General features: G+C 34.4%; 3 protein-coding genes across 3 annotated transcripts; all 3 read right to left on the reverse strand.

Annotated features, from left to right (window-relative positions):
* Window positions 1–1344: 1344 nt before the first annotated feature.
* On the reverse strand, window positions 1345–4323 carry LOC107029765 (mitochondrial import inner membrane translocase subunit TIM14-2). The gene is made up of 3 exons (XM_015231211.2): window positions 4200–4323; window positions 2382–2560; window positions 1345–1868 (listed from the first exon to the last, which is right to left on the reverse strand). Exons 1-3 carry the CDS (start codon window positions 4200–4202, stop codon window positions 1712–1714), a joined length of 339 nt encoding a protein of 112 aa, XP_015086697.1. The 5' UTR covers window positions 4203–4323; the 3' UTR covers window positions 1345–1711.
* Window positions 4324–5499: 1176 nt separating this feature from the next.
* On the reverse strand, window positions 5500–9207 carry LOC107029309 (protein IQ-DOMAIN 1-like). The gene is made up of 6 exons (XM_015230695.2): window positions 9047–9207; window positions 8449–8547; window positions 7563–7889; window positions 7193–7414; window positions 6832–6951; window positions 5500–6583 (listed from the first exon to the last, which is right to left on the reverse strand). Exons 2-6 carry the CDS (start codon window positions 8521–8523, stop codon window positions 5876–5878), a joined length of 1452 nt encoding a protein of 483 aa, XP_015086181.1. The 5' UTR covers window positions 8524–8547; window positions 9047–9207; the 3' UTR covers window positions 5500–5875.
* A 4213-nt stretch (window positions 9208–13420) lies between these two features.
* LOC107029394 (protein OSB2, chloroplastic-like) lies at window positions 13421–15041 on the reverse strand. The gene has a single exon (XM_015230796.2). It carries the CDS (start codon window positions 14931–14933, stop codon window positions 13770–13772), a length of 1164 nt encoding a protein of 387 aa, XP_015086282.1. The 5' UTR covers window positions 14934–15041; the 3' UTR covers window positions 13421–13769.
* Window positions 15042–15201: the final 160 nt, after the last annotated feature.

The following is a 15201-nucleotide window of genomic DNA, read 5'->3' on the forward strand; positions in this document are numbered from 1 at the left end:
GGGGGGGGGGGGGGGGCGCATTTTATATCGTATAGGGCGAGGCATAAGTCCCGAGACATGGGGCGTAAGTCCCATGAATCTATACGCCCCGTGTATATTCAATCTTATAGTTTTATAACTAATAAAATTAGCAAAAGTAAACCTTTTAATGATTTATGATTTTTATTTCAGATAAATATTAATAATCAATAATGAAGAAAAAAATATATTATAATTACTATTTGAGAAAGGGATAATTGTATATAATACCAAACTAATAACCTAAAATAAATGGAGTAGCTAGGGTTTGATTTAATTGTGCTCCATAGCAAATGTTTGTCAAAATTTGCCAGTCGCCTCTCTCTCAAAAATCTCGCTCGCCACTCTCCCATTCTCGCTCCAATCTCTCGCTCGCTTCCTCACTTTTTATACAAACACAAGTGTATAAAAACTGTTTCTATTTGTATAAAGCAGAGAAAATTGTATAAATACATATATTTTTGTTCCCCTTTCTCCCCTCTTCCAGATCTCGCTCGCAACCCTCGCCTTTCTCACTTATACAAACAGAAGCGAAATGTATAAATTGTGTTTCTGTTTGTATAAAGCGTGAGAAAATTGTATATACACATGCAAGTACATATATTTTCGTCCTATACACTTACAATTATACAATAAAAGTACTCCCCTGCCCAGTTTCTTTTGCCTTTCTCTCTTTCTCGTTTTATAGAAATTCAAATTGTATCTAATTTCTCTCTTTCTCGTTTTATACAATTCGATTCAATTGTATATTCCCTATCCAAGTCTCTTTTATCTTTCTCTTTCTCATTTTATACAAATTCAAATGGTATATAATCGTTCTATACACTTATAATCATACAATTTGTTTTATACACTTCATTTATACAATTCTCTGCCCAAGTGTCTTTGTCTTTCTCGTTTTATACACTTCATTTTGTACAATTCGCTTTAACTGTATATATATAGCGAATTATAAAGTTTCTATGTTTGCTATGGAGCGCAATTATGCAAAACTTTGCTATAACATACAAATATGAATTTTTTATTTGCTATATGTGAAAGTTGCCCTTTGAGAAATATCATTGCACCAATAATAAAAAAAATATGACTTAAAGCAAAACTAAGTTATAGATATGAATAAAAAACGCTCAGGACTTACGTTTTTATGTTCAGGACTTACGCCTCAAATTTTTTAACTTACGTCTTATGGATCTACGTATTTCATTTATGCATCGGGGTGTTTTTGCTACGCTCCACCCCAAGACTTGCCCCCGGACTCGCCCAAAAACGTTTTTTAAAACACTGCTAGGTATGTTGTTGCTAGAAATAAAAATATTAGAGAATGAGTGCTGGCAACTGGTCTTCAAAGCCACATGATTCAAATTTTGGAAGTATACACATTTCTGGTTCTATTAGTAATATTTCTGGAATTCCTCAGCCCCATTACCTATACAAATAGAGTGAAATGCCACATGACGATAACGACATAACGTCTGGAGAGGATGGTGTGTAAGCAGAGCCTTTCACCTACCCAAAATGCCACATGAATAGTGAGAATTCATATAATCGACTTTTCAAGCTTGCTTAGAATTAAAACAAACTAGTTGTAACTTGTACATCTTATGATGTATTCTCAATGTTCTACTGTCTAATTTTTTGACTAAAGACTCTTGGATTTGGGTATGCCTAAGCACCAGCAAAAATTTCGTGTAGCCTAGAACGCGGATCCATTGTTCTTCGTCTGTCCAAGCAAAGTGTCTTTCGCCTCGTTTATTTTAGAAGCAAGGTAGTGACTACCTCCTGCATCTGGATGGTTAGCTACCATCACCTTCCTATGTGCTTCCCTCACTTTATTTGCTTCAGTGTTTTCCCTGTTGAAGATATTGATGTCAATATAATGAAATCCACAAAAGGAAAACAGAGGAGAAAAGACTACTCGTGCTACTGTTCTTATATATCGAATATCATTATACTATAGCGTTAGACCAAAACTCAAAGAACTCAAATATCATTACACTATACAACCATGAACAAATAATATCGTTAGACCAAAGGTCAAGAAACCCCAAAATGTGGAGCAAACCTAACATAGAGGCTAATGGTACTAACTGTACCTTCGGAGAAAGTGGATTTGATAGTGAAGTACTACGAGCAGAACTAAGGATTTTTCAGAATGTAGAGAATAGAGATTGTATTCATATAACGACTTAACCTATGTAGCAACAACATACCCAACATGATTCCCAGGCGTGGGGTCTAGGGAGGTTACGAAGACTGTTTCTTATAGACCTTCGACTCAAGGAGATAGATTTAACTTGTGTAGTACTTAAAAACGTCTCATATAGGAATTGCAGCAACGCGTTAACATGAATGAGAGAACAGACCTGACTCCAAGAATCAGAGCTGCTTCCCTTTTGTTCATTTTAGGCTGAAAACCTCCTTCATAAAACTTGCGCATTCTCACAGTGGGAGGTCTGGCCTTGAATGCTTGCCATGCCTGGATTCCATACCTTGAAGCATATGCAGCAGCGGCTATAGCCATTCCTGCTACTAATGGCGCGACCTGAAGCACAATTTTGAATCATGTAAATTTCGAGTGTAAACAAGACATATACCCTTCTCCACTGAAATACCAGACTATGGGGCTTTTATCTGAGGCGAGGTACGGTGCCTAATGTATAGAGCTCTCTCAAAACCTTTTTTTCCAATAATATTTCCATTTGAACTATTACTCAAGAATGTACAAAAAGGCAATCAATCAGATGGAGATGCCTTTTATCCTGCATCGGTACAAGATCCTCTCTACTAGATTTAGCTAATTCGGTTGCAGATGGGGATTCCCTCAAAAAAGCAATCACTTAGAATCAAGAAAAGAAATAAGAAGGAAATAGTGAATCAAAATCGAGATGGATCCCTATCTTTATCTCTTATCCACGGAGCTCAAGAAGCCGGTTTGTTCTAAACGGCTTAGAGCAATCCCTACATTGCCACTTCCAAGAGGTTTTTTCAAAAGGTTAACCGTGACATCATAAATGGAGTCCGGGGAAAGTGGTGTGTACGCAAACCTTACCTAACGTGGTAAGGTAGAAAGGTTGTTTTTGATAAGACCCCTTGGCTTTAAATACAAGCATTTTGGAAGCTTTATTACCATAACTAGAAGGATAAAGGTTCCCATAAGAATGAAGTGCATAGACAACAAACACAGAAGATTAAAGATACATAAAAACCCAATATACTCACATAATAGAAGAAACCAAAGGCTTTTACAAAGAGACTTGATGACAGCAAATGATACATTAAATAGAAAATAGCAAAGAAGACAAGGACATGAAATAAATATGCTTACAAAGCAATTTCTCAACTCAAGTTCATTGCATAACCATTAAAAGCAACTATCTCAAATCAAAGAATCAAAAGTTCGAAACTTTACGCCCCAGGGAAGGCGTAGCTCAATTGGCAGAGGTTGAGGGATTTGCGGCTTAGATCCCAAGTTCTAGCCCTATGACTAACAACAACAAAAACAAAATATATACCCAATGTGTCCCGAAAGTGGAGTTCGGGAAGAATGGTTTGTACACAACCTTATCCCTACCTTGTGAAATTAGAGAAGCTAATTCCGATAGACCCTCAACTCAACTCAACTAAACAACAATAATAACATGCCCAGTGAGAAGGTTTTGTGAAATTAGAGAAGCTAATTCCGATAGATCCTCAACTCAACTGAACAACAATAATAACATGCCCAGTGAGAAGGTTAGAGTGAACACAGACCTTACCACTACTGAGGTTGTTTCCAAAAGACCCTCGACTCAAGAACAACAAACATCAACTCAAGTAAAACATATCAAAATCACGTATCGAGCCTAGGGGCAGGCCGATTATCCTCGAGTAACAAAGGCTGCAGTTGGTCATAACTCATAAGGGTTGGTCTCAGATAAATTTTCTTCAAATAAAAGAAGAAAAAGTTCAAATCTTTATGATCAAAACAAGCAAATAACAACCCCCAAAAGTACAAAAAGCACAGAACAAAACACAAAAGATTAAAGATTCATAAATTCCCAGTATCAACTATTGAAGGTAAACAAAAACAGACAATTGCTAAGTTTTTTTCACAATTAATAAGAGTTTAAAGAAGTAAAAATTATGATTCTTTTTCCATAAAAATAGTCCTAAAAATAATTTGAAGAAAAAGAGTTTCTCACCATTTTTTCCGAATCTTCACCTAAGAGCTTGAATATAACGAAGAGATTTAGACCAATTGATAATCCATTGATGGGCTTTTGTTTTTCAAATTTATAAATTTATTTTGTTGGGTCGTACTTTTTCTTGTTAGGGTTATTGCTATATTTTTATTTGTTCATTTTGTATTTTGTACGTATTTCGCAAGTAAAAAAGAATAAATGGAGTATTATTAAGTTATTCGAGTAGATTATATATTTTATCGTAATATTCATATTAATTAATACATGATCTTAAATAATAGGAATTAATATTGAGAGTGAGAGTAACATTTTTTAATATATTAAAAGTCATAAATAAAAATAAAAATTTATTTTTTGAAATATTAGACGATATAAATAAACGGAAAAAGTATTATCTAAGTCGACTATTTATAGTAATAAAGTCTCTTTAAAGATTTGGAATTTGTGATCTTGAGGTTACATAAAATAATTTTACATGTTCTCACATATAAAGGTGATTTAATGATATAAAAATTTCTTTTAAGTTATTGTGTATCTAATTTGAACTCATCCCATTGTGTTAAACTCTCCTCTTCTTTTCAAATAAAAGGCGATTTTTCTGTCTCATTTTATGTTATATTTTTTAAATTTCAAGATTTAAATAGCTTCATTTTTATCATAAGTTTTTTATAATTTTTTTTAAAGTATAAAATTATTATTATTATGATTTATAGTACTTTTTTTACGTAGTTTATAAATATATAAATGTCATTTTAAAAAAATTAAAAGTTTCATGCGCAAATTGTTGGTAAAACTTAAATTATTTAATTCTCGAAAAAACTTAAAATAATCATATAAATTGAGATATAGGAAGTAGATATATTATATTTTCTCCATTTTAATTTAGTTGTATGAATTTGTTTGATATTAAATTTGGAGAAGTAAACAAATATAATTAAATTTTGTGGTCTTCCTTCTTAAACATGACATCTCAAAAATTGCAATTAAGGAATTATCAAAAAAAAATAAAAAATCGAAGGAAAATAATAATAATAATAAGACAACCTTAGTCTCTCTTCAGCTCTTAAATTGAAAAATAATTCTGTAACAGAGAGAACTGTGTGTTAGTTTTTTTCAGATGTACTTGATCATTTACACTTCATGTGTATTTTTTCGTAAAGATTCATATAATCGACCCTGACTTATTAGGAATTGAGACGTAGTCATCGTACACGAGTGCATGTTCCAATCACATTGTCTGCATTACTATATTCACTCCAGAGTTTCTGCAGATAAATGGGAATGTGAAACAAGCAGTATCTAATTGTCTGAACAAAGAAACAGGAACATTTTTTTCATTTCACTATTCTGGTGTACATAGTACTAAAAATAATACAAATCATATATGTTATCACAATCAAGAAAATGTTATCTAAAATGATTCACAAGTATTGATAATTTTGTTGTCATCAACAAGCGCGAGAGAAAGTAACGCGAAAAGCAAGAGTCATTCAGGGCAAAGCCCGTACAACAACATACCTAGTGAAATCCCACAAGTGGAGAGGCTATTTCTGAAGGACATTCGACTCAAGTGCAGCAAATCAAAGTAGTTGATATCGCGCAGAGAGTGGCATTTTAAACGCGTACCTATAAGCCAGAAGGGTGGCAGGATTGCTTATTGTTTGTGACAAGAATAATTAGTTGACGACTCCATTCACATGATCCTCGGCGATGGAGGTGTTCAAAGAGGTGTTGTCAAACTTTGGTGGGCCTGAATGCCGCCTTGTTCTGGCAGGTGACGGTGGATAAGAGAGCCGCTTCTTCACAGACCCTGCTGATCCTTTTTCTGGTGTGCCATTTTCCATGCCTAATGGACTTTGAAACCGTGTTTTGGCCTTCGCAGACTGAGTGGACGCCATGTAACTTGGGACTGAAGGCGAGCTTGCCAGGCTCTCGTCGTCTCTTATAGATGATCCTGCTATGCTATGCCTCCTGTTCCGTTCTGACTGCACGCTAAGCATGCTTCGGTTATCATCATCTTGGTTCATTGCACTGATTCTCGGGCTTGCTGGTTTCAGTTTTCTGGCTGCTGCTACTGAAGTGGTTGGCTTGGAAGGGGTTGTTGGAGAGTGGTAGCCTGATGGATGGCTCGGTTTTTGGCTGGATGGAGACGAAGGGAGTTCAGAATTCAGCTGATGACGGGCAAATGACTTCGCAATTTCTCCTCCAGCAATGCTCACGCTTCTAACTGACATCTGATCGGTTTTAAGTTGTTTCTCAGACATGCTTTGACTTTCCCAAGGCCTAGCACCCGTCCACCGCTCTAGCCAGCTCCAACCCCATTGCGGATTGGTCGGATCCATGAACAACAAATTGGTAGATCTTGATGATTTCTTCCAGGTTTGCTGTTCAGTTTTAAAAATTGACACAATCAATGCCTCATAAAGTTCTTGTTAGCTCGAGAAAAATTATTTATCTCTAAACACACCGATCATTCAATCTCTCGAGTCTTGCATTAGTATATGCATAATAGGGGACGACGTGAGTGGAGGCCAAGCTATCAGCAATCTTTCATTCTTAATTTTGGACATACAATTTCGGATCATGTCTAACCGAGGCCTTACAATTTACGAAACAAATATTAGTTGAATACCTGGTGAGAATATGAATATGCAAGCGCTCTTTCTCGTCTAATTGCAGCTTCATATTTGCTGAGCAAGCTAGCCTCAACCCGCTCCTTCGATTGTAGACTATCATCCCATTCTTCTCCTCTCTATCAAAAAATGAGAAAACAAAGAGTGCTGTTAGATAAAAGAGAGGAAAGAGACCTTTTATAAACGGACTAGAAAGGAAAATAAGACGAACAAATTGAGACAAAGGGACTATGACTGAATGGCATTCTGGTTAGTGAGGGGTAGATTTATCTCGAGTGTGCATATTTAAGAATCATGTTCGGCTATTCCAGCACCGGATCTTCTCTTTAACGAAGAAGAGAATAATAGAAATAAACTAACCCTCAGACTCTCAAGTTCTTTCACATGCTTTTGCATAAGCTGCCACTGGAGAGTTCGGTTCTCCTCCAACATCCTGATCCTTCGTGAACTAATCTGAGATTGCATCCGAGATAGCGTCTGCATGCATTTTAGAGCATTTGTTGTTTGTCTCTGGGCCGTAGGTCCATCAACAAGCGATTTCAGTCTGACAAGTCCTCGTAAGGCCCTCAATGCCCTTCTAGCCTACAAATGATAAACCAAAATATTTGCAAGGTTATGTCAGCATCAACCAATTCTTCTACATTCTCCGAAAACGAAACAACATAATGGTACTATATCAGGGAATATCAGTCAAAACAAAATGCAGGACTCGAATAAAAAAAAAGCATACCAGATAACCTCGAAATGCAGTCTGAACTCTAATTGCAGCTACTTCCTCTTGTGATTTTCCAGAAAATTGGTTCACTGTAGTCAACCGGACAACCTCTGCAGCAGCGTGGGCAGCTGCGACAGCAGCTTCAGCAGCTGCAGCTGTGGCAACTGCAACTGAATAAGCATGTTTCGTCTGCTCCTCTTCCACTTCCTCCAATTTGACCTCTTCCACAGGGGGGACAGGAACAGGACGAGGAGGAGACGCTGTTGCAGTTACCGCGGTCGAAGAATCAACGAGCGTATGCTTTTCTTTCCCAAACCATTTCTTCTTTGATTTACTCGCTTTCTGATGTTCAAGCACAATAAGTATCAGCAACTAGATAACAACAACAACATACACAGTGTAATTCCACAAGTGGGATTTGGGGAGGATAGAGTGTACGCAGACCTTACCCCTACCTTGGGAGGCAGAGAGGTTGTTTCCGATAGACCATCGACTCAAGGAAAAGCATATCGAAAAAGAAATAACTGAAATGAAGAGATCACGACAAAATAAGCATCCTGGAAAAAGGAACAGTATCTACGCCAAAAATCGACGGACAGGAAGCTACACAACAAATACTACAACTACTAGTATGGATAAGCGAGACAATACTCTACTACGTACTAATCGTCTACCCTAATCCACGTTCCTCCACATTCCACAACATCCTATTAACCACTAGATAAACAAAACAAAATTCACAAGGAATGGATAGAAACTATGTTGCTCAAACTCTCCAAAACTGTTGCCGCCCCCGCATCAGATCCTCCAAAATTGACTACTTTTGGAGGATCCAACACTCACCCGAATAAATTTTTGAAAAGTCCGAGCATCATAGAACAGAAATGCTATTTCAATATACCTTGTCAGCTTTTTCCTTAGGATCTGGGCTCAAAGCCTTCTTTACAGATGAAAACCAGCTTCCTTTCTTCCCCATCTTCTTTTCATTCCACAATTTGCCCTATTAACACCATAAATTACACACTTAAGTTTCTATTAAGTGCCTAAAGTACACAAAATAAAGATCCAAGCTTTTTAAGTCCAGAACTCCAAATCAATCTAAATAATACAACTACTAAACCAATTGGATAAATTAAGCTTCAAAGATTTCTTCTTCTTTCAAATTGAAAAACAAAGAAATCAACTTTAACAGAAGATAATGCACCAAATAGCAAAAACTCCACCAAGAACAGTAAAAAGTCACACTGTATATACAAAGGTCAAATCTTTTTGTGTATATATATACTATACAATGAACCCTCAAACGAAAATCCTGACTCCGCCATTGCCACCAAATATATACCAAAAAAAACAAACATTTACATAATGTGCTAAAGATCAAACATTTACCAGTTATCAATTATACAAACAACCAAAAATTTCAAGAAAACACAGAGCTAGCATACAATAAGGATAACACACATTTTTAGTTGATATTTAATAAAAAAAAGTAAAATTACCCAGTAAAGATTGGAACTTGATAGATCTATGGGAGCTTAATTATACTTCTTTATTGTGTTCTTGAAAGGACAATAAGCTTTTACTTTCTTTTCTTTTTTCTTCTCAAAATACAGAAAACAAAAAAGATAGAGAAAATAGCTGTACCCCTATAGTAGTGAGGGAAGCAAAGGAGAAATCCGATTTTGGCTCGAAGTCTGTATTAAAGTTCGATTAATTAGATTATCAAGAATCTTTTTAAATTTATAGGTTAAATTTGAAATTTTTGATTAAAGGTGAAATATTTATATAAGTGCACTACAATTCATATCGATAAAAATTAATAAACTTAATTATTGATAAGTTTAGAGTAGATTACTATTTTGAATTAGGGTTAAAAAGAAAAAGATGTTACACACTATTAAAGTTTAAAGTGTACAATGAATAGATGCTTCTAGTTCTTTATTAAAGTTTAAAGGTGGTTGCTTTGTTATTACTATTTGTTCATTTTGATAAATCGTGACAGAATAAATTTTTTATCTATTATATTCTTACTTAGTTATTTTTGAATAAAATTTTTAAATTTTTAATTCACCTACTTTATAATTAATAGGAATAAAATGATAAACTTATTATATCAATTATTAATAAATATGTTAATTCAAAAGTGGATAAATAATTAAAGACACGAATATAATACAAAGTTTTAATCTTTGTGTTTGTTAATATTCCACTCAAAGTGAAGTTGACATTTCACCAATAACAAAACATCAAAAGTTTTTGAACTAGCAAGAACCAAATATTATATGATTAAAACATAGAAGTAAATTTGAAGTAAACTCTTCTCTTCTTAAATTATTATTTTTCGGAAAAAAATCACGAGATTTTAGATTTAAATTTTAATTAAATAAAAATTATTATTAAGTGCTTTTTTTTATGTTAATTTGATATTTGTATTGACGAAGATTAACATAACAAAATTATGAATTTATTTATGCTTAGGTGACCAACTGTTACCTTCTGTCCTTTATAACAAAAATTAACTTTTGTTAAACCTAATTGACAAAGATGTTAATATTATAAAATTAAACATATGGTTGTTATGACATTTCTTTATTCATTAATTAATACAGTATCAAGGCATTTATTTAACTACTAGATTATTGACATAGGAATACAACCGTTATAATAAAATATATTAATGTAAGTCTTACTTGACCATTATAAATTTATTTATAATAATAATAATAATTTTGATTTTTATTTAATCATATGATCAACCCCACAAATTGATAGTGCATTTGCATTTAGTACCCCACCTTCCTTTGTTTTCTTTTTGTTCTTTTTGTTTGGAACAAAACATAGTTTTGGAGTTATTATATTTCTATAGATAACACATAGTCATTACTTGTTGAATTTTGTATCTACTTTCTTGACTTTTTAGAGTATGGACAAATAGAGTTATGTAATAAAAAAATATATATAAATATTTATCGAACTTAAAGACAGTATCGAGTCATCTGAGAAAATATGTAAAAACTTAGTGTCTAAAATTTATTGAGGCATGACTTCTGAATTCATAGATAATAAAAGAGTGCGAAGAAGAAGTGCAATGTATATGTCATGTTACTTTTGTATTCACACCTTAAAATCACAATACATATATTCTGCGTTTTTTATACTTTCACTTATAAAATTATATCGAAATATGTTTTTGTTATAACTAGAGTTGTTAATATAACAAATATTCAAATTAGCACAACTTCACTTATATAGAAAGAAAGAAAAAATCTCAAAGGAAAAATTATTTCAATATAAAATGCCTACATCTAAAACAAATTTTNAAAACAAAGTGTTAGTTGTTTTTTAATTTTATTTCATTTGGTTGAGGGGTTTTGCTTGAAGTAAAAGTAAAATAAAATAAAAATGAATCATATGTAGAAGGAAATAAGTTGCTTTCTATACCAAATAGTAGTTGAGGTGGAAAGCTCATACACCTAAAAATTCAAGAAATAATTTCATATTTGAAATGTCATGCACCATGTTAATTTTTTTTTAAATTGAATTGTTTAAGATAGTTGGTGACCATATTTAAATTGTTTATCATATTTAGAGTACTATTTTAAAGGTATAATTATTAATTATTAGGTAAGTTTAATGATGTTTAATCAGAGTCCTAATGATAATCTTAATTTTGAGTGTGAATCCTGAAAAGAAAAGGAAATAAGATAGAATACTTCGTCTCTCGTATTAGTTGTCATGTTTTGCTTCTCGAGAGTGAAATTATGTAAAATTTAATTAGCATTTTAAAGTATATTTCCTTATCAACTTAACATGAGAAAAGTTGCAAGTTATAGAGTTTAATCGTACGATTTTTGAATATTTAAAAATTTAATATTCTGGCATTGACAATCTATGGTGTTCAGCTCCTTAAAGAATATAGCTCTATGTGTATCGGACCCTCCAAAAGTAGTACATTTTTGAAGTATCTAATGGATACGACAACATAATTGACAACTATCTAACAACACATTCATCAAAGTCATACAGAGTAAGATCACCTAGGTAAAACATCAAGAAGAGTTGTGGTGGTAAGGATAAGATCCCATTATCCTTTAACCAGATGTCTCTAGTTCGAATCCCAAGTATGAATTTTTATGAGACAAAAACGTAGCGACCATCAAATAGAAGGTAAAACTGTCAATCGACTAGACTTAACATAAATGTAGTGACCATCTAATAGAAGGTAAAACAGTCAATCGACTAGACTTAACATAAATGTAGCGAATGTAGCAACTGGAGCTATTCTAAAAAAGTCTATCATCCAACTCAAGAGCAATAATTTCAAAATATATTCAGATGAGTGTGAAGTTTACTACTCCATACCAATCAGTCAGCACAAATTGCTTCTGGAAAAAGGGGATATAGATATGAGAGCAATAACAACAACGAAATAATGAAAAAATTGAAACCAGAGGTGGATTGAATACCAACTGTGTCTATTATTATGACAGCCTGCTAAACCAACAATGATTAGACAAAATTTCACAACTTTCAAAACTTGTTGTGCATTTTGGAACACGGTTCAGACTTCAAAAAATGCTTGCTAACATATAGACACAGTAGTGATGCTTACAAAGTGATCACAGCTTACAAACATATGAACCAAACCAATCATCAAATGGTAGAATGGCCTTGGAAGCACATTTGGAAGGCTAACATACCATACAAGGTGTCATGTTTTCTCTGGCTTTTGGCGGAGAGAAGCAGTTCTTACTCGAGATAACTTGATGAAATGAGGGATTACTAGATGCTAACTATGTGGGGAAACTACAGATACGGTAAATCGTCTTTTCCTCACTGCAAATAACTGGTCATGTATGGAGGATGTTCCTGGTACTCAAAAGTATCACATGGATAATGCCTGGAAAGATTTCTGAAACTCTAGCAAGTTGGGAAGAAGCATGTTTGGAGGTCAGAGAGAGACGAAGATAGAGAATGGTTCCAGATTGTATATGGTGGACAATATCGAAAGAGAGGAATTCCAGATGTATTGAAAACAGGAGCAACTCTGTCCAACAGATGAAGATGAATTCTGTTTTGCTCTTTAGTTTTTGGTGTAGACAGTCTCACTTGGTAGAAACTGTTGAAATTCCACATGTATTAGACTCCCTCTAGAAGACTAGAAAAGCTCCTGTTTCTTAAGAGCCTTTTGATGTAAATATGGTCCATACAACCTGTGTACTGATTGATCTTAAACATATATAGATTTACACAGTTGCAAATTATAAAAAGAAAATAATGTTCCGAAAAGTTGGCATACTTTATCCAACCAGGTCATTTACTTGACAATAAGCTTAAGCTGTAGTTGAAAATATAAAATGACCCTGCAAGTTATACTAACATTCTATTTGACTGCACACAAAAACGAACGTGTGCGGTGTGCATGCCTTGGCCGCCCACTATAATCAAAATGTATGGTCATTTTAAGTTTTACAAGAAAATAAACCAGTAATCACTTACATGTTCTAACAGTCTGAATATTCCTGAAGAGCATCTGTCACTTGTTTTATTCACAGTTTCAAGTAACAAAAGTTCTACCGCTATACTAAGATGCCAGGCAGCGGATTAGACAGACTAGTAAGTGATCTAAGAAAGATGTGTTTTCAACAATGCCATTCCTTGGATGCATACTATTATTACAAATAGTATTCTCATAAGAACTGGTGAAAGCTCCAGACGAATGTGCTTAGATTGAAATTCAAGTTCATGTCATTATCTTCCCCTACATTTCACTTTTCGTTATTCAAGTTCATATTATATATTACTAATATCTACCAACAGAAAAATTGAGAAAGTTTTGCATAAAAAAACTTGGCTTGGCCTCGGAGCTTAAGTACGAGGAATGAGCACACACTACTGCTATTTTCAAAATACTACAATCAAGAACTTCATATTCACCAAAATCACATTGAAAAGATGCATCAAGAAACAAGACCATCATAAGAAAGTGCTATAAGATGTACCACTATGGGGGGGAATAAGTGCTTTATAAGCATAATGACAATGTGCTTCCCTCCACCGAAATACTTCTCAAACTATAGGTGGCCACGACTTGACTAGACTGGACAAAGTTTACTGCAATAGCATCAAAATTATATGGAAACTCTTCCTAAAATGGAGTGGAGGATAGCTCTGGTTCATCGTGTATTGCTTAACCTCCCTTCAAGTCCTACTTGCATGTCCCTACTTGTCTGAAGAAGCAGCTCGTTGATCTCTCAATGGTGGCAACCGAGACAACGCCCAATCTGGTGAGCTACCGACCCAAAGCCCTATACCGGTATTCTTGTGCTTAAAATCAGGTGCTTTCTGATTCAACTTACTAACTCTGTTGTCCCACCATTTATCAGGATTCTCCAGCAAATCTTTCCAGGAATCAACGTCCTTCCCAACGCCTTTAGATTTAGGAGCATAAGCATCGAATTCAAGTCCTTTAAGTCCCTCAAGCACCCACCTTGGAGCATTCTCAATCCATAGAGAAGTACTACTATCCTTTTTCTTGAAATCAGGGTGCCTTGCTTTCACAATTCCATCTAACTTCGCCTTTCGACAATCCCACCATTGTTCCGAATTCTTAATAAGGTCCCTCCAATCATCACCTCCCGTAACACCTTCCTCCGACTTGCTCCCACCCAATTTAACAGAATCATCATATTCTAAACCAGACAAACTATCTTTCTGTTTGACCAAATAATCAGAATGCTGGTTATCATTGTCATCCAACACAAAGTTCTTACCTTTCGGATAAACTGATTTTACATTTCCCTTTAGGGAAACATTTCGTTTCAGACCCTGCACAAAGTTAACATTTTCAGCAACAATATGAAAACAAGACTGATATTTATCCATGAATTCACAAGACAATGGTTCCATAGAGAACTTCCCATACACATAAACACAATCATTTTCCTTAACATGACAAGCAACAACATGAGCTAAATCACCAGCAAACACAACAGGAATCATCAAAACAGAGTTATCATCACTATTCTCATGAGCAACAACAGTACTAGCACAATATTTCCCATCAGAGGAAGTTTCAAAATGAACTGGGGTTTGCACAAAACCAACAAGATTAACAGAATTAGCAACTTTTGCTTGGTAAGGTATCTCACTTGGCTTTGGCCAAGAAGACACATCTTTTGCTTCATCATAAATCTCAATTCTTGGATGGGTTAGCACATAAGCTGAAGAGGGTTCTTGGGGTTTAGGGATTTTGGGTTTTCTTGGCTTAGAAATGGCTGAAGAGGCAAATCTTGAACTGAGGGTTTGGAGTAAAAGTTGGCATTTTTGGGGAGATGAAGAGGAGAATAAGGCCTTTTTTGCTATTGATTTTGTTAAGAAATTCATTGATGGAAATGGGTTTTAGAGAAAGTTTGAGTCTTTCATATACACAAAAGGTTTCTTGTGAATCCTCTGCAGATGAAAGTGAAATTTTTACAAGAAGAATCACAAGGGTTTTTGTGGGGTTTAATGTTTTGGTTTGGATAGTCTGAAGATTTTGCAATAGTCTCCTTGAACTTTAGTATAATTACAATATACTCTTCCTTTTCCGAATTTGAGTTAAAAGGTAAAAAAACACATACCTCGATTATCTATCATATGTTAATCCATCAAT

Source organism: Solanum pennellii, chromosome 9, assembly GCF_001406875.1.
Source record: "Solanum pennellii chromosome 9, SPENNV200".
In the NCBI taxonomy this organism is placed as follows: Eukaryota; Viridiplantae; Streptophyta; class Magnoliopsida; order Solanales; family Solanaceae; genus Solanum; species Solanum pennellii.